The sequence below is a fragment of the Belonocnema kinseyi genome, chromosome 10 (assembly GCF_010883055.1).
Source record: "Belonocnema kinseyi isolate 2016_QV_RU_SX_M_011 chromosome 10, B_treatae_v1, whole genome shotgun sequence".
NCBI classification, from domain to species: Eukaryota; Metazoa; Arthropoda; class Insecta; order Hymenoptera; family Cynipidae; genus Belonocnema; species Belonocnema kinseyi.
This window is the reverse complement of record NC_046666.1, coordinates 96,751,911-96,775,891: the sequence shown is the minus strand read 5'-3', so window position 1 is coordinate 96,775,891 and position 23,981 is coordinate 96,751,911. Positions and strand designations below refer to the sequence as shown.

Genomic DNA, 23,981 nt, shown 5'->3' with positions numbered 1-23,981 from the left:
TCTACAATTTTTGACTGAACTTTACTTTAATTAAACTAAAATTTACTTAAATGCTGAATTTAACTAAATTGTATTTAATCTTTAAATTTAGTTTTACAAAATTAATTTAATTTAACTAAACTTAATTTAATTTTTAAATTCATCTAAATTTTATTTAAATGTTGTATTTAGCTACAATTGAAACAAATTTTATTTAAATTTGGAATTTAACTAAATTTTATTTAATTTTAAAATTTATCTCAATTTCATTTAAATGTTATGTTTATTAAAAAAAGAATTTTTGAAATGTCACTACAATTCTAAAGTACGAAAAGAATTTTTTTAAATCTATTTATTTATTATCCCGAAAATGTCTCTTTTCAAACCAACCGTAAGAGAAATTAATCAATTTAAAAATAATAACAAATAAAATAATTTTAGGCTCTCTGTAATTTTAATACAATTAGGTAATTCAGCATTTACAACATTTTTCGCGTACAGAGCCAGCCGACCAACTCAGCTATAGCAACTATTACTATAGTGATGTCGAAGGCGAACGCGAGAAACAGAAAATCACGTTCGGTTTGGAATTCAACAACTTTCAGTGTGCGCCCCGGCTCTACCCCGCCCATTAATGTTGTCGAAGGACGCGGTTGCCATAGAAACGAGGAAAAGTTGAAGAGGGCAGCACCTCAATATTGTCGAAAATGTAGTTAGATATATATATATATATATATATGTATATACATATATCAGCCGCCTCCACTCCTGACCCTTGCCGCATCTAGGTAAAATATCGTTGGCGATACATACATGTCAAACTTTTCTAACCTCAAAAAATCTTTCTACTGCTTTACCGTCATATTTTACGAAGAATAAGAAAACAAGAATTCGACTTCGTAGTACGATGAGGGCAGCACCTCGGTAGGGCAGAAAATGTGATGTCCTATATATATAATTCCCCAATCCGACGCCCCGTACCGCATCTACGTTTTTAATATCTTTGCTAACGAACATAAACCGACACGAAGGAATTCCAGTGGAATAATTTCGGGACCCTAGAGGATAATTTATCTAGCGGTAATGCCTGCCCTGGCCAATCACCAATTGCCATCCTTAGAAAAGGACAGAAGTACTTTCTAGATTCGTCCTCTCTTTCTATTCCCTGGTCCATTTTCGACAGTCGTAGCCGGCGGTCCAGTACTACATGTCGATGGGATGGAATATCTAATTATTATATACTGTAAGTGAATAGCTTCACAGCTGATCTATGAAGATTAATTCCCATAAAATTTTTTTTGCTGGTTGTGGCAAGTTGTATTGTTTTTGTTGACGAAAAAATACTTTAGAATAAAAGTATAGTATACAATACAAAACTGTTTACATAAATCTAATGGAAATTCATCGCGCATCGGTCCTTTTGAGTGGAAAGGAAGAAATTTTGTCCCTTTGTAATAAAAACAAAGAAATTTTGGAATGTATTTCAGGAAGAAATAATTTGGAATTAGCGGATTTTAAACTCTTGAATAATATGAATCTACGAAAGAAAGGTTGCAATGAACAAATCAGACCCGAAAATTTCGAAAAAGATGATGGATATAATATGAATAAGTTGTTAAATCCACAAGATATATATGCTAACCTGCAAAGAGGTAAGCTTACAGTTCGTATTCGCTAGAATTTTCGTTAATCCTTGTATGAAGAACAGAAGAGACGAAAAAGTGTATGGCTTTCACGATTTAAATAAAAAAGCAAGAGGAAAACGTTTTCGAGATACATCATTGATCACTATTGTACTTACGCAAAAGTATTTAACACCGTAAGCGGTATTGATGCCGTACAGCGTCAGTTTTAGGCGTGCCCTGGGGGGCATTGACTCATATGGCATCAAAGGCATATATCTTACGCGTCTTTTTTCAATTTTTACAAAACTTGTTATCTAGGGAGTTTTTGGGTCGTATAATACGAATCCGTGGTCAAAATTAAAAATGGCTCACGCAATATGGCGGCTTCAAAGTGTTAAGAAAGCTGAAAACTTAATACATTTCCGTGAAACCTTATTTCTACCAGGCCGGGTTTTCAGGTCGGGTTCCGAACCCACCCGGAGATATTTTTTACGTCACTATGGTATTAGTGGAGGATTCAGTTAAGATAGAAAGACTGGGATTGACAAAGATAAGGCTATATCATATTTCAGAAAAGATAGAAATGGATTCACTTGGATAGGTAAACAGAAATTATAAAAGTTGGACGAAATCTTAGATTGCCTAACCCTACCGAAAAGAATCTTTGAGTATATACTAAAAATTATTTAGGTCAAAAAATGTCAAAGAAATTCTCCGTAGGCACTCGGGTAGATATTTTTAAAGGTACAGGAAGCTCGTTTAAATGGTCTGAAGTCCGAAATTGAAATAAGACTACGATCATAAATACCAAGCAGACAGGCTATCTCAATAGAGTAGCCGACACTCAAGGGTTCTTTGTTAAGCTTTCGGATTAAAATTTAGAAGTAGATTTTTTTTAATTTCATAGTTAACAGCCTAAAACATAATAATTCGGTATCTATGGGTTTCGATGACTTTAGATATCTAACTTTTTTTTAATGCTTAAAATTGGAATTAATAGAACGCTTCTCGTAAATGGAATGATATATGCCAAAAAAGACAACATTTTTGAATTCAACTAGAAAATTTCATATCAGTATATAAGTTATAATTATAAATAAGTATAATGTAAAAATTCATCAATTAAAAAAAAGTGTTAATAATTTGAAGAGAAATTTAAAAAGGGAGAGCGGATTAGCCACGACCAACTACTGTAAATAACTCTGCCCGCCCGATACGTGACGAATACAAAAGGAGCATTATATTACCGTCGCACCACTCTTAAAACGACCACTAAAAGGATCTTGAAAAGGACCCAAATCTCTCAAACTATCTCCGAGCCTATTTTGTTTCAAATCGACTTTGTTTATAGACTCAAATGGGCCAAGCTATTTCGCTAAAGAAAACTCGGAGATTTCTTTCGGTAGGGAACGCATAGGAAAGCATGTGGGTGGATAGGCTGTGGATTTATTTAGATACAAAAACTGGGATTGAAAAAGATAAGGCTATCTTAGATTTTAGGAAAGATAGAAAAGGATTCAATGAGATAAGAAGATATGGATTAAAAAAGAAAGACAAGATTTAAGATTGCCTAATGAATAGAAAAGGATGGCATGTATAAGCGAATGAATCATTTGGAAAGAAACTCTAGAATAGGGACTGGGAGGGGGAAGAAAAGGATACATGTGGATAAGTGATGGATAGGAAGATTGGGATTTAAAAGCATAGAGGTGATTGTAGATTGGATAAAAGATATTAAATAGTCGAAGGGATAGAACTGGGATCGAGATGGATGCATCGATTCTTTTCATTTCAATCTTAGAGATAGAAAATGATTCAAACGGATAGAGACCCTGTCCATTTACTTTCTGCAAGACTGTGTAATTCTGACGAAGGAGCTAATCGGATTATTCGTAACCTTAACTTAATCTGTTCTAAATTAAACGTTTTGATCCCGAATAACAAAATCTCTGGATATTCGATTCTACCCACACTAGGCTCTTGATAAACAATGCCTATTGTATCTAGAGGAGAAAGAAATCCGCAGAATCTCAGCTTAATTTGATTTGAGTGTTAAAAAAGAGGTTTACCTCTATAAAAAGGAGCTTCCCCCAAGGGCTACGGAACATTGACTCTTCCATCACATCGAATCTATGAACTTCTGATCCCTCTTCTCCACTCTTCAACTTTGCAAACTTCCCCTCGTTGGGTGATAGAACCTCATACTCTCTTCCTAACTCTACGTCTCATAGAAAACGTCAAACCCATACTAATTCTAAACCATTCTCTCATCTCTTCGTCATGTTAAGCGATGGGTGGCGCCCCTTGCGGCCAGAACAACAGAATCAAATGCAGTATCAAAACAACGGATTTAAAATATTACAAAATTCATTAGTTGTTTATTTTAAGAAAAATTGTGTTAAAATTTATGTGAAATATTGAAGAGAAAGAATACACAAGTAAAGCGTAGTTGATTAACAGCAAATCATCGGACTCTGGTGTTATTTTACAAAGATCCCCTAATGTATCAGATATTTGAGTGCATTGGATTACAAGTATCAACATAACAAAACAACATAACTAAGACTTATTATCTATTAAAATGTTTGCTTTTTCTTCAGGTATAACAACTTTTACTTCACGAGGAAAACTTCTGTGCAACTCTGTTCAAAGTAACATTATGTATAACTTATTTTCAGTTTCTCCAATAACTCCACAATATTAAATATGATCTGAATTAGCAAGATTTTCTTTCGGACGATGTCCGAAAATTGACAGTTTTCGAGTTATAGAGGTTTAAACATCCAACCCTTTTAAGAAGCATTACCAAATATCTCGAAAACTGCAGCTCTGCGAAAAAAATTCTCCCAATGAAAGTTATTGGGCTCTAACGGGAAAATGCAAAGAAAGTCATGGCCTTAAGACACAGGTCATTTTCCAAGGTCATTCAATGTGAACTGGTTATTTATTGCTAATATTCAGCCAATAAAGACAAGATATTAAGTGGAAATCAATATAGAACCCATAAAGGCAAGAAATGAGAATGATTTAGTCAATAGATAATGACTAAATCTCGCTCATGCCTTGTCTTCATTGGCTAGATAATGACTAAATCTCGCTCGTCTCTTGCTTTCATTGGCTAGATAATGACTAAATCTCGCTCATGTCTTGCCTTCATTGGCCGGATATTGTCTTAATCAAGCTAATTTCATGCCTTCATTGGCTAGATATTGACAACATCCTGGACAAATCTTGCCTTAATTGGCATTGAATGACCTTAAAAAATGACCTGTGTCTTCAGGCTATGACTTTCTTTGCATTTCCCTGTTAGAGCCTAATAACTTTCATAGGGAACATTTTTTTCGCAGAGCTGCAGTTTTCGAGATATTTGGTAATGTTTCTTTAAAGGGTTGGATTTTTAACCCTCTATAACTCGAAAACTGTCCATTTTCGGACTTTGTGCCCCATAACACGTTTAATCGAGACATTGAGAACTAAAATTTTACGAAGCTTAATCAAAATCGACCGAAAGCCATTTCATGTACATTTGCTGCGTGGTCCTTTATAATCCAAGTTTGAAACAGAGTTTCGGTTAGACTGGTTAATTGGATAGAATTTTATTTTAGAGGTCTGATACCAGTGGTTTTTTATGTTTGTACGGCAGAGGCCTCTGTATTGTACGGTTGATAAGTAGAATAACTACTATATCATAATCAATTTTTATCACGCGAAATTAATTGAAAACGCGAGAAAAATAAATTCTAAAAAATTCACTGCGGACTGGGTTTGAACAAATATCCTCATTACATGTGAGGGGCGCTACCAATTGCGCCACCGCAGCAACAACAGTGAAAATTTTAGAACTTATATTTGCTTAATTTCGATCGGAATTATTTTTCATAGATGTTATTATTTTAAGGCCAGTTGTTAAATTCAAGTTTGAAACAGAGTTATAGAAACAGAATTAAATACCTGGCCTTAAAATAATAACATCTATGAAAAATAATTTCGATCGAAATTAAACAAATATAAGTTCTAAAATTTTCACTGTTGGTGCTGCAGTGGCGCAATTGGTTGCGCTCCTTACATGTAATGAGGATGTTGATTGTTCAAACCCAGCCCGCAGTGAAATTTTTAGAACTTATTTTTCTCGCGTTTTCATTTAATTTCGCGTAATAAAAATTGATTATGATATAGTAGTTCTTCTACTTATCAACCGTAAAATACAGAGACCTCTGCCGTACAAACATTAAAAAGCCACTGGTATCAGGCCTCTAAAGTAATATTCTAAAATTTATAATGACGTTTCAATGTGTATGGGATTTGATGGCAGAAATTTGAATGAATTATTTTGATACTAAATTTGATTCTGTTCTTCTGGCCGCTTAACATGACGACAACTCTCGTCCCTCTAGTCCTTTTGGTAATAGTGTCTGCCTTCAAAATCATTCAGGAAACACTACAGCCCATCCTTCTCAAGCTTTCTCTCTCTCATTCCCTCTACCACTTTCTATAGAAAATCAAATTCATGAAAATGAACTTAAACATATGATTTCGTCCCTCATAATGCTACTATGAGAATTTTGGGAAAAACTAAGAATTCTTCAATGGAACTGTCGCGGAATAAATACAGTAGAAGTCCGATAACTTGCCGCCCGATAAGTGTATACTCCCCTAAATACGTCATCACACGTACATCACGCACTCTAATTGTGGTTCTCCCACTACGTGCGCTATTTTGCTAATGATTTGCGCCCATGACTTACGCATGCGCGTACCTAATATCATGCTACTAGAGGGGGCATCCGACAAGTCCGCAATTCCTGGAATTTGCCGCCCCTACAGCCCCGAAGTTGGAAAGTTATCGGATTCCCAAATTTCCTCTTGCTTCATTGTTCCGAATTTCGCCTAAACATGCTTCAGTTATTCAGCTTCCCACTCCCCTTTTTAGCTGCTCTTCAAACCTTCACACTCTCTTAATTTGTCTAGTTACCATTTTTCACTTCCTAACTCTTCTCTTAACATGAACACAACACAGCCCAAACCAACGCATCAAACAAGCAGACCCTCATTCTCCAATCGTCCTTGATCCTTCTCTTTCCTATGCCCCATACTTGGCCCATTAATTTACTCGCACATTCAATTCTTTTCCTCACCTGCAGCTCGTTTCCCCCTCCTGGCTCAAACCAAAAACCTAAGTAACAGAACGTCTCCACCCTTTCCATTGCTTGACCGTTCATATTTCAAACGTAATCTATTATGGTGTTTCTACTTCTCAAACATCATTAGGTTCATCCCCTTCTCGTCGTCTGCTAACAAAACTACGTCGTCCGCATAAGCCAGAGAGTATATTTTGCTGTTACCTAATATCGTCCCCCTTTTCCTTTCTTCTTTAGCTTCTTCTCTAGATCTGCCAACAGCATATTAAACAGAAGCGGACTCAAAGGGTACCCTTACCTTAGACCTCTTTTTATCCAGAATACCTCTCCTTTTTCCTTTTCAATCTTCACCCTAATCCTGGTTTCAGCAAAAATGTTCTTCATCCTCTTTATCAGCCTACCTTCTATTCCCCTCTTTTTCATTGCCTGCCATAAAGCTTTTCTGTTTACTGAATCAAAAGCTGCTTTAAAGTCCACGAATAACGCGATTAATTTCCCTGTCTTTCTCCCTATATTTCTGTTTATTAAGTAGTTCAGCACGTAAATTTTATCTATGGTTCCCACCTCTTTTCGAAAACCCGTCTGATTGTGTGAAATACTTTCTCTTTCCTCTATCTGACTCTCTAACCTTTCGCTTAAAATTTCTGCATATATTTTGTAGCCAACTGGTATGAGAGTGATCCTTCTGTACTCCTCTATCTTCTTTCCTTCCCCTTTCTTGACAAGTGGTAACAACAGTCCTGTCAACCACTCTTCTGGCCACCCTTCTCCATTCCATACCTTATTGCAGATCTCCCACAGGCCTTCCCGGACCCCTTCTCCTCCATACTTCAACGTTTCGTTCTCCATACGATCTTCTCCTGTAGCCTTGGTTCTTTTTAATCTATTTATTGCCGCATCCACTTCTTCTCTTGTTATTCTATTCCCTACCTCCATTTCTCCTTATACTAACTTTCTATTTTTCCCTATTATCCTATTTTGTTCACTCTCTAACAGACCTTTGAAATAATCTCTCCACTCACACAATTCTATTTCTTCATTCACGCCCTTCTTTCCTCCTCTTTCCTTATTTATCACATCCCGAACCCTACCTTCTTTGATCGCTTTTTCTACTTCTTCCTTGTACTTTTCCTTTCCCCTTTGCTTTTTCCTTTCTAGCATCCTCTCATGTGCACGTTTTCTCCTATTGTGCCCCCTTCTCATTTTCCCCTGTTCTCCATTTTCTTACACACTCTTTCATTCTCTCTTTACTCTCCTTACATTCCTCGTCCCACCAGCCTCTATTTTCCCCTTCTCTTTCTGTTTTTGTACCTATCTTGTCTCTTACCTTCTCAATCGACTCTTCCTATTTTTCCATGAACGAGTACTTTTTCCTCGTCTACAAACCTAATCTTTTCCATTTCCATTTTTTCTTTAATCTCTTTCAGTTTATCTACTCCCCAGGCTTCCATTTTCTTGTTCCTTTTTCCCCATCTTTCCTTTCTCCAACTGCCTCGCTTCTGGCCATCACCTTTCAGTGTATCTATTACCGGGAAGTCGTCAGAACCAATCTCATTGCCCACTTTCACACAACTTATCAAATTCCTCATTCTTTCTTCTGCCAGGATGTAGTCTATCACTGTCTGTCCCTTCCCTACAAATGTGATCTCTCCTTCCTATTCTCCTTGCATATTCCCATTACATATAGACCATCCTGTTTCTCCTATTATGTCTAGTAACCTCCTCCCCTCCCTGTCTATCTCCCTATGTCTGGAACTCCTTACATATCCTTCCTTTTCTCCACCCCAAGTCCCCCCCCCCCTTGCTCGCCAGTCCGTGCATTCAAATCACTTTCTATCAAAACTAACTCTTCTTTCTTTTCCTTCATCGACATCTTAATTACTCTACAACCTCCCTCTTCCCCTCTTCTTTTATAGACACTAACCACTGCTATTTTTACTTTTCCTACTCTAATCCTTCTTACCATTGTACCAACCTGTTCGTTCCTATCCCCCTCTTTTCTCTCTTTTACTGCTAATTCTTTTCTCACACCTGATAATATTCCGCCTATCACTCTCCCTTTAAGGTGTTCCTTTCTCGTTCCACTTTTTAATCTCCGCGCAAAATTCTTAATTTTTGTTCTTCAAACCTGACACATTCCAGAAAGCTATTTTCACGTTTCTTTCCTTTTTTCCCTCTTCTTTTCTATTCACTTTGTTTTTCCTTTGCCGTTTGGAAATCCCTCTGATTTGTCTCTAGACTCTTTTTCGTCTCCCTTCCCCCTACATTTCTCAAAACTTTTTCCTATTTTTCTTAATTCTTCTAATTCTTCATCCCAGCACGATTCCTCCCCATTTATCCATAACCTCTTTCTTTATCCACACCATAAGGCCCTTTTTCCTATTTACCCAAGCCCTCTGCTCTATTTGCCATCTCCCCTATTCGCTTAACAGCTTCTATCCTTACCTGCACTTTAATGTCTCAAAAGATTTTTTATTTCCACTTCTCTTGTTTCAATCACCACCTTTAATCCCTTAACTACTAAGTTATTTTTCCTCTTTACCCTGTCTTCTTCTTCTAATCTTCTTTCAATCTCATTCAGTCTTTTCTTCAATCTTTCATTTTCGCTTCGTGTGTCCATTTCATTTCCTTTCACTATTTCCTCATTCTATGCCCCCCATATGCTCATTCCTAATTTCTAACTTGCTTACCCGTTCTTCCAACTGAGTCATCTCTCTTGTTCTCTGTTCGTCAACCTCTCTCTGTCTATTCGCAATGCTCTCTAGCTCACCTCAAAACTTATCTTTCTGCTCTTTCCAGCTTTTATCCCGTTTCTCACATTTTTCTCTTACCTTTTTCACTTCCCTTTCACGTCGTTTCCCTGCTTATTCATGTCACTTTCTACATCATCGTCTCCTGCCTCTCTTTTCCTCTTATCCTCGCCTTCACTGCTAGTTGCACTTGCCTTCTTTTGCCTTTCGCCCAGTCTCCTGTTTGAATCCGCGTTTTCTAGCTTGTTGAGGCGCTGTAAATTTGACGGTCTTCCACGTTGCTTTTCCGTACCTGAGCTCGCTACCCTCCCCTCCTAGGTCAACGTCACCCTTTCTCACCACTGTGCACGCTTTTAGCAACGTCAGCTCTTGTTGCCACTATGGCTTGCTGATCTGTGCCATCGTCCAGTAACTGTTACTCCCTGGCGCCAGTTTATGGACTCCGCGTCGTTGGCATCCTACATTACCCAGAGCTCCGTGACGTTTCCCGCCTTCATCACCTACCTCTTACCCCCCATACCGAGCAACTATTTTTCCTACTCCTAACCTCAAAAATTTCGCACGCTCCAAATTTTTACTTCAAACAACTCACCTTCACCCTTTACACCTTTGCCTTCACTCACCCTTCTTCCTTTACACTCGATCTCAGCACTCTCTGCCCTTTCTGCATCCACTCATCCTTATTCCCTTCACCAAAGCCAAAAAACACCACTTGACACCAAAGAGTTCTTTCACGATTGGTGCCGGAAACGGAAGCCCACATTGTCTTACTAAATGAAACATGGCTCAGAGAAAAAAATCCATTCCTTCTAAAGAAGTTTAATGTTATAAGGAAGGACCGCCCCACCGATGTTGGCGGTGGTTTGGTTATTTCTGTCAGAAGTGATATTGATTTTTTTCTGAAGTTACAATACTGAAGATGCCAAATCAGCTAGACACTCTTGCTATTTCTATCCCCTCAAATTTAGGTGAAATATTGATAATAAATATTCATAGAAACCCTAGAGCTCCTGTTTATACTATTAACTGGAGTTCCTTCTTTAACTCATTTTCGAATGACTTCTTGCCTATTGTAACCTATGGAGAGACTAGTTATTAAAACATTAAACTATTGGTTAGAATCATATTCTAATAGATGATCTAGTTAAATTAGGCGTCCCCTGGAAATATTGTAAGTTTTTCAAAAATTTAACTTCAGAAAGAGATATATTCTTCAGAGTAAAGGACAAAAACTTAGGATCTTACAAACTTAAAAAGGGACCACCCCCAGGAAAGCGTCTCAAGCCCATTTCTTAATAATATATACAGGGTATCTAAACATCCGGGTACGGTTGGATATTTCCTCAGGCAAAATATTTTTCAGAAAAGTGAAGGTCATTCCTGAAGTAAATTTCAACTAGAAATTCAATGGTGACCTTCATTATGACCTTGAAGTTAACCTTCATAGCTTTTTGAAGGTCAACTTTGTTTTTTCAAATGGAAACCCCCTTTTTCTACATCTGAAATTGATAGAGCGGAAAATTCTACGTTCAGGTACGTACCCAAGTCATAGGTCAATTGTAACGTTCAAGGTCAGTTAGAGGTTATTTGAAATTAACAAAGTTTTCCAAGAGTTCAGGGTAATTCCTGAAGTAAATTTTAACGAGGAATTCAGTGGTGAGCTTCATTTTGACCTTGAAGTTGACCTTTATGGATTATTGAAGGTCAACTTTTTTAAAAAAATGGAAACCCCCTTTTTTACATCTGCAATCGATAGAACGGAAAATTGTACATTCAGGTACGTACCCAAGTCATAGGTCAATTGTAATGTTCAAGGCCAGTTCGAGGTTATTTGAAATTAACAAAGTTTTCCAAGAGGTCAGTGCAATTCCTGAAGTAAATTTCAACGAGAAATTCGTTGGTGAGCTCTGTATTGATCTTGGTGATGATCTTCAAGGCTTTTTCAGGGGTTTTCCCAAGCAGTTTACGTTTACGTTTAGCATTACTCAGGAACAACGACGTCGACGTAGTAAATCCTGTTCTCCTTTGGGGTGCTAGATTAGCGTGAGTCCCCTTGCCTCTTACATTTCGGGGTGCTTGATTAGCGTGAGTCCCCTTGCCTCTCACGCTTCAGTGAAGATGTTCGAACTGAAAACCTTGAGCTTCTTAACAAAAAGCTATACGATTGTATAAATGAGTTACAGCTTTACGAATCATCTCCCTATCAATCAAAGCAGCCTGTTGCAGAATCCGGTTCTGCAATTCGTCTAAGCTTTGCGGTTGCGTTCAGTATACTTTGCTCTTTAAATAACCCCGAAGAAAATAGTCGAGAGGCGTCAGATTAGGAGATCTAGCAGGCCACTCGATTTCACCTTTTCTTTCAATCCACCTTTGAGGAAACTGAGGATCCAAATATGCTCGAACCTCCCTACCGTAATGAGCCACTGCTCCGTCCTGCTGGAACCAAATATTTGGGAAATTATCGCCTGTAATCTCCCTTATTCTTGGTACAATTTGGTTTCTGAGAAGCTCTTCATATGCACGGGCATTGAGATTACCATCGATGAAGAAAGGGCCTATCAATGTATCATTCAAGATACCGGCCCAAACATTAATCTTTTGTGGATATTGTGCGTGACTCTCCAACATCCAATCAGGATTTGTGTTGGACCAATATTGACAATTTTGCCTGTTAACTTCACCTTTTAAAGTGAAAGTAGATTCGTATGAAAATACTGTATTGTACAAGAAAAGAGGATCTCTATCAATTCTGTCCATCATAATTTCACAAAATTCAACCCGACGATCAGGTTCGTCTTCATTGAGCTTTTGTACCAAATGAACTTTGTAAGGGTGGAAATTAATGCTTTTTAAAATATTTCGCACTGTCTCAGGAGCAACGTCAAGCTCATCACTAGCTCGACGTAAACTAAGGTGTGGGGTTTCAACAAATGCTTGGGCTATGTCCATCTTCATCTCCTCAGATTCTGCAGATTTTGGCCGTCCAGTTCTCTGAAGGTCCTTGATAGATCCATGATTCATAAAGCGCCGTACGGTTCTTTCAATTGTTGATTTTAAGACAGGATTTAACCCTTCCCCATTACGAAAAGTGCGATTAAAAAGCAAACGAACTTGATCATAAGAACGAACTAGATCTCCCCAACCAAGCATCATTAATACAGATACCCTCTCTCGTTCCGAAAGTTTATCTTGCGCCATAATAATCTTTTAGCCAAAGATAGTAAGTATGTACTCGTAATACGTAAATTTAGTTTCGATTCGTAATATTCGTATGGAAAAACGGTATAGGACTTATGGTATCGCCTTAGGTATTGACTTAGGTATCGAAATACGGTATAGGACTGTATAACTCTTCGGGGAGGAACAGAAGTCTCACTAGAACACCTGGAACTTTTAATAAAAAATTTCCTTATGATTTTACAATATTCAAAACGCTTTAACCAAGATAAATACAGAGCTCACGAATGAATTTCTCTTTGAAATTTACTTCAGGAATTACACTGACCTCTTGTAAAACTTTGTTAATTTCTAATAACCTCTAACTGACCTTGACTGTTACAATTTACCTATGACTTGGGTACGTACCTGAACGTATAATTTTCCGCTCTATCGATTGCAGATGTAAAAAAGGGGGTTTCTATTTAAAAAAACAAAATTGACCTTCAAAAAGCCATGAAGGTCAACTTTAAAGTCAAAATGAAGGTCACCATTGAATTCCTTGTTGAAATTTACTTCAGGAATGACTCTAGAATATACTCTAGATATACACAATCACTTACATTCACTGTGCAAAATTTCACTATATGCGGAAGACATTGTCACATATTTCTCTCCTAAACACCTTAATGAATGTATTAAAATTTGGAAGAAAGCTTGAGCACTCTCCAGGCGTTTTTGAAATCCAAAGGCGTAAGCATCCCTAAAGACTAGAGAAAGTTATCAATATTACTACATTTTTTAGAGGAATTTGGTTTCTTCTATTCCAGAAACATCAAATTTATGCCTATAAATAATTCCTTTTCAGTCTTTTCGACAAATGGGGATAATTATTCCGTAATGCTTAATTATATTGCTTGATTATGAACTGTCTAGAATTATATTCACACATATAAGAAATAATTCATGGGAAACACATTAGAAATCGCACATCAGAGTAATGTATCAAAATCACATAAGAAATAAGAAACCGCATATCAGGTATCACATCAGAAACCACATTTAATCAAGTAATCACATCCTATCAAAATCACACAAGAAATAGTTCATGGGAAATCACATAGAAATCGTACATCAAAAATCATGTCGGAAATCATTTAATAAATTGCAGATTAAATCAATGAATCATATCCTGACCATGAGTTGTGACCCCTACAAACCAACCCCACATAGGGAGATAAGGGCAGGTATCCGTATAGGCGTTCACCTTGGAATGGATGGAGGATTGATAATGGGAATTACGCTGATGCAGCGAATTAATTCCGATAGACTAGGTACAATAGATTCCAAACCAAAATCGACCCCAGTCACTTATACTCACGAGTCTTGCTGAAGTCACTGCCGTTTTACGATGGAGTAGATCCGGACTCCTCAAGTAGGAGAACCAACAGCAAAAGTTGGGATTCTTGAAAAAGTGAGCTGGTCACTAGTGGTCAATTCACTGGATACACAGTAGAAACCTTTTCCCGAAAGGGAACTGCTCGATCGTTGCTCTGTTCGATCTCCTTATATGCTGTATATTTGCGCGGTCCTTTGTATGTAGGTAAAGTACCTACGTTCAGCGCTTAGGTGTAAGTTGTACCATTACATTATCCCCATTTTCAGCAGTTTTGACGACCAGGGTGTCGAAATAAGTGAAAATGTTCAACGAAAGCCCTGTCGGCAAGCCCTATTTCTGGTTATGTATTGTTTCATGCATCTCCCGTTTTTAGCTGTCATTTATATGAATTTCTAAAACATCATCTGAGGGGGTCGTTGGTTTCTTTGACGTAGAATTTTCCTCGGTTTATAGATTTTCAACTGTGCGAGTTGTTTCGATTTGAAGTCACGGGCCATTTCGAAAGTGGTGAACTGTTTGCAATTTTTGCAGGAGTGTGGTGTTGTTCGTTGGAATGATTTTTCGTCTTTGGACATACGTTCTTTTCCTAGTTGGTTGCACGCGCCATGGTTGTGGTAGGCTTTTTTGCGGTTGTTGAGGTTCCTGATTGCACTATCTCCAATTTTTTTGAATCATTTCCTTAAGATCCAGTCAGCTTGTTGGAAGCGTGCTTATGGTTGCTTGTTCTGGTGTGTTGTTATCAATGTCAAACTGGTGTTTCAACTCGGCGACTATTTTGATGTGATTGATGTTCTCCTTTTCTAAGCTGTTACAGATTTCAAGGATATTGCCTTTTTTACGGCTGGTTTGACCTGGATATTCGCTATGATCATAAATTCTTCCCGTTTTTTAACCTCTCGATACGCGTGTGTGATTTCAAAAAATTTCTTTGAAGCGTTTGGACAACATTTCGCTTCTTTTAGTTCTAGTTGAGTGTCAATTTGTGTCTCTGCGTCGCGTTTGATTTCTCGTTTCTTTACATTTTTCTCAGGATTCTTTTTTTCCCGTAAGGCGACCAGTTGACATGGCAATGGGCCATATCAGTCTATTGATGTTAGTTCGAACGGTTTTTTGGTTATTGTTGGTAATAATGGTGATGCACTCCATTTATTTATAATCTTATTGCGTTGACAGCTATCGCATTTTTGTAACGCTTGTCTGGTTAAGCGTGGTTAGTTATGTGTGTGGAAATCTTCCGATAGCATCATGTTACATTTTTTTGATCTAATATAACCAGGAGTCTCATGGCATTCGTAAATCAATTCTTCTATCATCGCACAGCTCTTCCAATCCTTGTGATAATTTTTGTATAAAATGTTATTTCTATACATGTATTTCTCGGTTTTTCCCTCAGTGCATAGTTGGATAATTTTGTGTAAACTGGCATCAGAATTCTAGGTTTCTAAGAGTTTCTTAAAATTTTTGCATATATTGATGCTTGGAGGTCTAGCTAATATGTTTACGGATATTATTTTATCTTTCCCGCAAATTATATGTGGCTGATTAACAGTATATCGACTAAGAGCATCTGCCACAATATTATCTTTGCCTGGACAATATTCTGCGTTTATATTATAATCCTGCATTGCTATTATCCAACGAGTCAGAGGGAGCTAATCAATTTACACGTTCGTAGAAATGTTATTGCCATGTGGTCTGTTTTATTTATAATTTCTGCTCCTCATAGAAAAATTTTTAACATTTGTGAGAACTAGACAACGGCTAGCAATTCTTTTTCCGTCATAAAATAGGATATTTATGCTGCCTTTAAATTTTGGCTAGCGCAGTAAATGAGCTCAGGACTTTCATTTTCATTTCGTTGATACAAGACAGCACCGAGGGCGTAGTTGCTCGCATCTGTTTGTGGATAGTATGGCTTATTTGGTTTCGGAAATTGTAGAAAGGCATTCTCACAAAACAGGAGTTTGATTTTCTGAAATGTAGTATTTCTCCTTGTATCCGAATACCAGCTAGTACCCTTTTTATAAAGTTCCAGTAGAGGTACCATCTCTTCGGCAAATCGATTTGTGAATTTCGCACTAAAATTCACTAGTCCCAGAAAACTTTTCAGCTGCTTTATATTTTTTAGGGCTGCAAAATCTTTAATTGCTTGGATTTTTGTGGAGCCAGATGTATACCTTGTACTGTGAGGATGTACTGTAGGGTATTTTTTAAATTCTTCTATGTGGTTATTATAGGAAGTTTCTGGAAGACACTCAATTACGCTTCGTTTGTCAGCTAACGCCCCTGCTTCCGTCACCCTAACTTTACCTTCGTTCTTGGCAATTTGTAGTGTATTTTTTCTACTTCCGTTTCTTCCCAGAGAAGATCGTCAAGGATGTCATAGTTAAGGGTATTTATGTGTTTCGAGATTATTAAAATTTTTCCCGTGTCTTCTCTTTTTATTGTCTGTGAGGACCCGGGGCTTACTAGTTTTACTGTAATATGTCTTCATTACCGTAGAAGTCTGCATCTTATATTTTTGTTCCTCATCAGGGCTTGTTTCTAGAGAAGATGCTAGGGTCTCTATGAATCTGACCTTACTTGCCCTAGGATCATGGTTTGTATTTTTCTCAACTCGTTTCTGACAATCATCTCTTCCGGATTGGTTATTTCAATCATGTTTCTGATAGTTGTGCGCAGGTTCCTGGTTCCCTCTACTTGGGTTGAATTCAAGTGACCATTCTGATAAATTTTTTTCCGAAAAATCCAGAAGTTTTTCCAAAGTATCAATTGGCCATAATTGGTCATAATTGAACATACGGATTGCGTAAGCTACCCTTGTTAATCCGCTAGATTTATTGTAGAGTCCAAATTCTAACTTAGATTTGAACTCGAATTGGTGTGTATCATTCCAAAAAGATCTTTAAATCTTTCTTTAAATTCTTCAAGTTTTTTATAGTCTTTTACTAGGTCTCACCACTTTCGAGGCGTTCCTTTTAGATATGTGCTGATCATATATTGTGTTTGAGATCGCGCTGGCTGCACTGCGGTCCAAATATCTTGGATTTCTTTGATAAGCTTCATAGGGTTTCCACTTCCGTCGAAAATGGGGGGGTTTAGGAGTGATGTCCACATTTTTAGTACTATTATTGCCATTTTGTCCCATTACTAAGATAGAGTCGTCTGTTTCCATGTCGCGTATCTCATTATTCATTCTCTCTTGTCTTTGTTGGATATTTTTTATGGAATCGGCGTTATTTTCAGATTGGTAATCGATGGTCCGTGTTATTTGTTTAAAAATTGAGGCTTCTGAAGTAGTTTGTTGTTTCATCTCGTTTAATCATCCTTCCAGGCATTTAAATTAATCTCAACTTCTTCTATTTTATCTTTAAGATCCCGATTTACTTTTTCAATGCGGTGTTCCACATGAAAAATGTGCTTTTGATTTTTTGCTGTTTCAGCCTCCATTTTTTGACATCGCTGTAGAATCTTATCGTATATTTTATCACGAGCTGCCAGTGTACTCAAATGTAGGTCCTGGCCTCTGTGGATTGGGATTACATAACTGGCCCTCCGAATTTATGTACCCAGAGGTGGCTTTCCCTCTCACGTGAGTCAGATTCTATTATCGAGTTTTCTTCACATTCGCAATTGCGCGCGCTGCCTTTGGATCCTTGATCCTTTTGACTGCGCGTCTTAGGCTTCCTACCGCCGGTCATTTGGAATACTTGCTATTCTATTTCTTCTTTTGCAAAAACCTGGTGTCCCTGCTCGGGCGCGCCAATGAAGAGTTCTTTTTATCTTTTAATATCTTTTTTGCTCTTAACTTAATTAAGACTATGCTGAAAAGGAATAGACACGAGTAATGAAGAAATTTAAATGCGTAGTTAATCAAACATTCTAATCAATCTTTTCGTAGAGGAAGTAATATCGTTTTTTCTTTTATACTTTTAATCTTTTATGCCAGAGAATATTAAATTTGTGCCTTTGAATAACACCTTTTCAGTCTTTTCGACAAATAGAGATAATTAATCTATAATTCTTAATTATACTGCTTTAGCTAATCTTCTAAAGGCGACGAACGATTACTCAAGTAATATAAAAGTACAATTAGTTCGTCTTAGACAAATGCGAAAGAACGATAATTTTAGTTGAAGAGAGTTCGCGAATTCAGTCAATGAACTGTCTAGAATTTTATTTGATCTCTTAGATGTTAATGCGAAAGAGTTGCCACTTTTACCCTGGAAAATTCCTGAACCTAGTCAACGAATTTAATATAACTTCGTACTATGTCCCAGCTATCTACGCTGAAGAACAATAATTTTGGTTTTTGAGAATTCGTGATCTATATCGATGAATTTAGAGATCATTTAAATTGAGATTCTGACAAGAACAATCTAAGGATGATAACCATCGAAAACTCTTAAGCTGAGTCAACGAGTTTTAACATAATTCTAATCTATCGCCCTAGCTACTCAGGTATGAGAACGATAAATTTTCTTTCATAGAGTACCCGCGAGTCTGACAGAATTTGGTTCGTATCATACCAATACACACAAAATCACATGTCGAAATTTATATATGTCACAATGTCACATCTAATCGCATATGAAATAGTTCATGTGAAATCAAATAGAAATTGTACATCAAAAATCATGTCGGAAATCATATAATAAATTGCACATTAAATCAATGAATCACATCCTAACCATGAGCTGAGACCCCCACAAACCAACCCTGAATATCGAGATAAGGGTAGGTGGCCGTAAAGGCGTGCACTTTGGAAGGGATAGAGGATTGGTGATCGGAATTACGGTTAATGCAGCGGACTAATTCCGATCGACTAGGTACAATGGATCAAAAGCCAAAATTAACCCCAGTCACTTATACTTCCGAGTCTTGCTGAAGTCACTGCCTTTTTACGATGAAGTGGATCCAGACTCCTCAAGTAGGAGAACCAACAGCAAAAGTTGCTCGGTCTCTGACTCTCGACTTGCGTGTCAGCGTGTAGGTAGGGTGTCTATGTTTAGGCGCTTGGGTGTAAGTTGTACCATCACAACCCATTGGACAATATAACTAATATTGGCTCCAACACTTATTGCTATCACCAGATAGTTCCCGTTTTTATGAGCAAATAATCACCATAGCGGTAACCTGGAAACCCTTACAGACCTTCCCTGCTTAAAATATCGGATAGAACCCGATAAAAACCCAGTTAAAAGTGGGTTCTAATTGGCCATAACCCGATTTTTAACCGGTTCTTCACCGGCGCCTATCCGAATTTCATCCCCAGGATCTAGCCGTCACCTAACCGGTTCTTAACTGGATCCTCATAATATTCCTAACCGGTTTTAACCGATCTCTAACCGGATTTTGTCCCCGGGTTGTGACCGGCACCTAACTGGTTTTTATCCGGCATCATGTAATATTTGTACCCGATTCCTTATCGATTCTTTACCGGCCCAGATCCGAATTTCGTCCCCTTGTTGTAACTGTCACCTAACCGTTTTGTAAATGGCTCCTCATAATATTCATACCCGGTTCTTAACCGATGTTTAACCGCATTTTGTCCCTGGTTTGTAAAAGGCACCGCAACAATCAAGCGTCTTTTAGGAACCGGTCACAGGCCAGTTAGAAGCTAAATTTGGTTTGACAATATTTAATTTCTCTCTTCGATCGCCGGATAGAACCCGGTTAGGACCGGTTAAAATACACACCAGTATCAAGTGTCTTTTAGGAACCGATTAGAGACCAGTTAGAAACTAATTTCAGCCTTTGACAATATTTAATTTCGGTTCTCAAATTTAGGGTAAACTCCGGTTAGGACCGCTTGGAATACACACCAGTGCCAAGCGTCTTTTAGGAACCGGTTAGAGGCCAGTTAGAAGCTAACTTTGGTCTGACAATATTTAATTTCTCTCTTCGATCGCCGGATAGAATCCGGTTAGGACCGGTTAAAGTACAAACCAGTATCAAGTGTCTTTTAGGAACCGGTTAGAGACCAGTTAGAAACTAACTTCAGCCTTTGACAATATTTAATTTCGGTTCCCAAATTCAGGGTAAACCCCGGTTAGAACCGCTTAGAACACACACCAGTATCAAGTGTCCTTTATTAACCGGGTAGAGACCAGTTAGAAAATAACTTCAGTCTGAAAATATTTAATTTATGTTCCCAAATTCCGGTTAGAACCCGGTTAGGACTGGTTAAAAGATTTTGACAACTTATTTTCTGTTACCATTTTCCATATAAGCACCGGTTATGACCCGGCTATATTCCATATATTAAAATTGAGACCAATTAAGGTCCGGTGAGAGACGGTTAGAAACCAAATGGGTTTCTACCCGGTCCCTATCTGGTTTCTAAATGGTTTTTATCGGGCATTTTAAGAAGGGTAGAGCTAAGCAAAATCCGCAAAGAAGAAGAAGACTCAAATAACCTTGGGACACTAGGATTGACGAAAATAAAAGTTCATTTTCATCTTGATCCCCGGGGCACATTTCCTTGAACACAGCAGGCAGCTTAAGGTTTTAAGAATCAGCATATATAATGTTGTGTACACAAAAGCGGCAAAGGTAAAAAATTATCGGTACAGATCTTTTTTTTACCGTTTTTTAAAAACAATATTTTCAGAGTGGAATCAAGATTGCTGACGCCGACATTCAACGCAAGTAAATAATATTTCGTTTGAATCACAAGAATTTTATATAAAAAATATAACATTTGTGCATCCACGTGAAAAAGGGCCCTGTAGCCGGTTCTAGTTTTGGATATATTCACGTTTATCTAAGTTAAGGTCAAAATTATTATTTTCGGGATTGAGTGAAAGATTATACTAGTACCTATGGTGAAACTATTTAGACTATACGCATTTTCAGAAAGTAACCAAAAGTAGGTATATTTCATGTTCAAAGAAACACGTGTGCCCTTTACATAACAATTTTTTAAATAAAATTTCTTTCCATTTGTCATGGAGTAATAATGAGACCCATCTTCAAATATGCGTTTTGACAATGCTAACCGTCCTTTTTCAAGCGTCGAAAGTAGTATAGCATAAGCGCAGTGCGTTCTACTATTTCTTTTTCTTCCGTGTAAATACAGATCGTAGTGCGCAGGCGCCACTAGCTTAATTCAGCGCAAATTGAGTTTCTTAGCATGTCTCCACGTTTACAATTTTGTCGGTCGCAGATCTTTCAGTTTCACAAAACAAAATATCCAAAATTTAAGATTATAGTACCTGATTCTGATCAAATCGGTTTTGGTACTTACTTTTTCGTTGAGAATATTTTTTCAAAATAGTCGTATGCATTCACATGCAAATACCGTCAAAACTTGAGACAACATCGCCAGCGTGATCGGTCTCCTTATTATTACTCTGTGTCATTGCAAAACCTCAAGAGAGGGTTAATTGCAGAAGCTATATTTTAGCTACTGCGCTCTAATAGCACGGACCGTCTAAAATATCCGGCGCTTGGGGATTTTTTAGTGGAACGTTCCACTGGGACCTAAGTGGAACCTTCCGTGATTGTTATACTTTTTTTATTTCTGGCTTATCTTCCGGTTTACGCGATATTTATTGATAATAATAACAATAACGGATATTTTTGTTTGGAACCTTCTCAAGCAGCAGACATTTTACACGTCCCGGGAACGTTCCGCACAGAAAGAAAACCAGAACACATAGTTTTTGATTAAGACGCAAACAATTAAAACTGTATTTCAATATTAGAATGCGCGACATTACATTCAATTGATGCATAAACTCGATTTGAATAAAACTATAATTTATTTATTGATTTTCAAGCTTCACATAATCAATTTACGTTTGTCTTTTAATAAAAAAGGAAGAAATTGGGGACTCAGATTTGAAAATCGCGCGCTTTTGAAGCGTTCGGATTCTGGTTTGCTAAGGCCAATTAAAAATCTCTATAAACTTAATATAACTCTCTCTAGAGAATCTCTATGTGCCATGTGTCTAATGCCACTGTTTGCTCTCGATATTTGCTATCTTTCTAGGTGACGTTACAGACTAAAATATATTTATTATAAAAGCTCAGAGGTTTTTTTATTATTATTCGCGTTAGGTTGTTTCTCACGAGCTTGAGTATTTCTTTCACTGTATTAGGGTTTTAATTTAAACCCATGCTGACTTTGAGCCTGACTACAGACAGTGGCTATCCACCACTCCTGATGTTCCTCGTTCAGCCAATTGTTGATTTCTGCGGTGACTCACCTACTGAAAATGCTTACATTTGGTTGGGAACCAGTGAAGTTTTCTCTTTCTGCATAGCCCATACGAGTAGCGAATAGGCGTTTTGTCCATGGGTAGGCTCAGGGTAGGCCTACTCGCGATATGGGTTGGGATCCGCACTTCCGTCGTGATCCTTTCGCTGTTTACTATCTTTAATCTGCAGGCTGTGTTTGCAGCCACTACCATGATGGTGGGGTTGGGAAGCTCTAACTCTGTTAGCGCCCCAAATGCCATTTTGGGTATGGAGTTCAAGGCACCAATGACGGCTGTTAGTACTAGTCCCCTGATTCTTTTCAGTCGACACTTACAGTGGACCGTTCGACCCTGTTTGAACAGACCACCACCACATAGTTTAGCATGGGTGTATTCAGTTCGATATTATTGTATCGTGCGCGTAGCCTATAGCGCGGTAGCCCTGCCGCGTGAGTAGATGAAACAGTTCACCCATTATAAAGCACCACAGCAAGGAAGCTAAAAAACGTCGTCCGGCGGACATCCCGATTCTATAGTTCTACATAAATTGATATCTTCCTCAGTCATTATTAGGTTCCTGTTACCCAACATGAGGCAGATCCATTACACGACTGCAGTTGGAGCACCATGTGCAATCATGGCCGCCCTGATCACCTTTCTAGAGGGATAGTTGAAGTCCTTTCCAATATCCATAAAGGTTCCAACTTTAAAGCTTTTCTTTGTCAGTTGCCCTTCGATAATGTTTACTGCTCCACTTAGGGCCGTTTCGGTCAACTGACCAGCCTCATAGGCCTTTTTCCCCTTGTAAAGCGGCTAACTTGCTAAGACCATATCGCGGATATATCAATCCACAATTCTTTTCACTGTTTTTAGTAAAGATGTGACACTGATTTGACAGAAAGAATTTGGTAAAATATAACAGATCATGCTTCCTTTCTGAATGGCGACTACTCGCGTACCTCTTCTTTCCATCTGGTCACATCCCAGTGACAAACCAACTCTAGCTAGTATCACGAGTGGCCCTATGATAGTCTCTCCAGCCTGTTGTAAGAAGACCAGGTCTATGCTATCCGGGCTAGTTGACTTGAATGGAATAAATTACGTCAGGCTCGGCTGACGCTGGAGGGGGTCACAGTATCATGGGCTAGCCAGCGTTTCAGGTCTATTTGAGACACGGGCGACTTTCGTTGCCTCAGAGGTGTTGCTTCCTTTTACGAGAGAGCAGATTGTCTAGGGTAGCCACCTCTGCTCCTTTTTCGAAATATGTGCAAAAGCTAGTCGAGCTTTCTTGCTTGGTTTTACGTATGCCAGCCCTGTATTCATCCCTCATCTTCGTAAATGAGGTCCGTAATTCATCCTTTTGACTAGTACCCTCACGTCTAAGCCTCTCTCTGGCCTCTATTCAACCTTTTGAACCTACATAAGAATACTGATCATAGCCCGTTTTTCTTGAATTTCTAGCCCACGTAGGGCCTGCGAGTACGGTAGATTCCATCCGCAACTCTATATTTTCGTTATCTGAGAGAGCCTCTCAGCATCCTTTAAAACTATTTAGCCCAACATACTTTGAGGTCTGGTTCTTCCCAGGGCCTTGTCTCTGCTAGTGTAATATGCAGATACGGTTTAGCCGCTGAGTCGACTGCGAGAAAAATTCGAGGTCTCCGTTTTGGCTACTGATTTGGGGGCACACTTCCTGGCCCCCTCAAGGTGGAGAACCTAAAGAGCTTACA

The 23,981-nt window shown here is 38.1% G+C and overlaps 1 protein-coding gene across 2 annotated transcripts in view; it reads left to right on the top strand.

Annotated features, from left to right (window-relative positions):
• Window positions 1–1,189: 1,189 nt before the first annotated feature.
• The window catches only part of LOC117182100, a 62,614-nt gene continuing 39,822 nt past the window's right edge, over window positions 1,190–23,981 (top strand). Inside the window, exon 1 of one of the 2 annotated variants that reach the window (XM_033375132.1) lies at window positions 1,190–1,631. In XM_033375132.1, the coding sequence (XP_033231023.1) occupies window positions 1,373–1,631 (259 nt within the window). In that variant the 5' untranslated portion in view covers window positions 1,190–1,372. The remainder of the gene's footprint in view (window positions 1,632–23,981) is intronic. The other variant, XM_033375133.1, reaches the window with a different exon arrangement.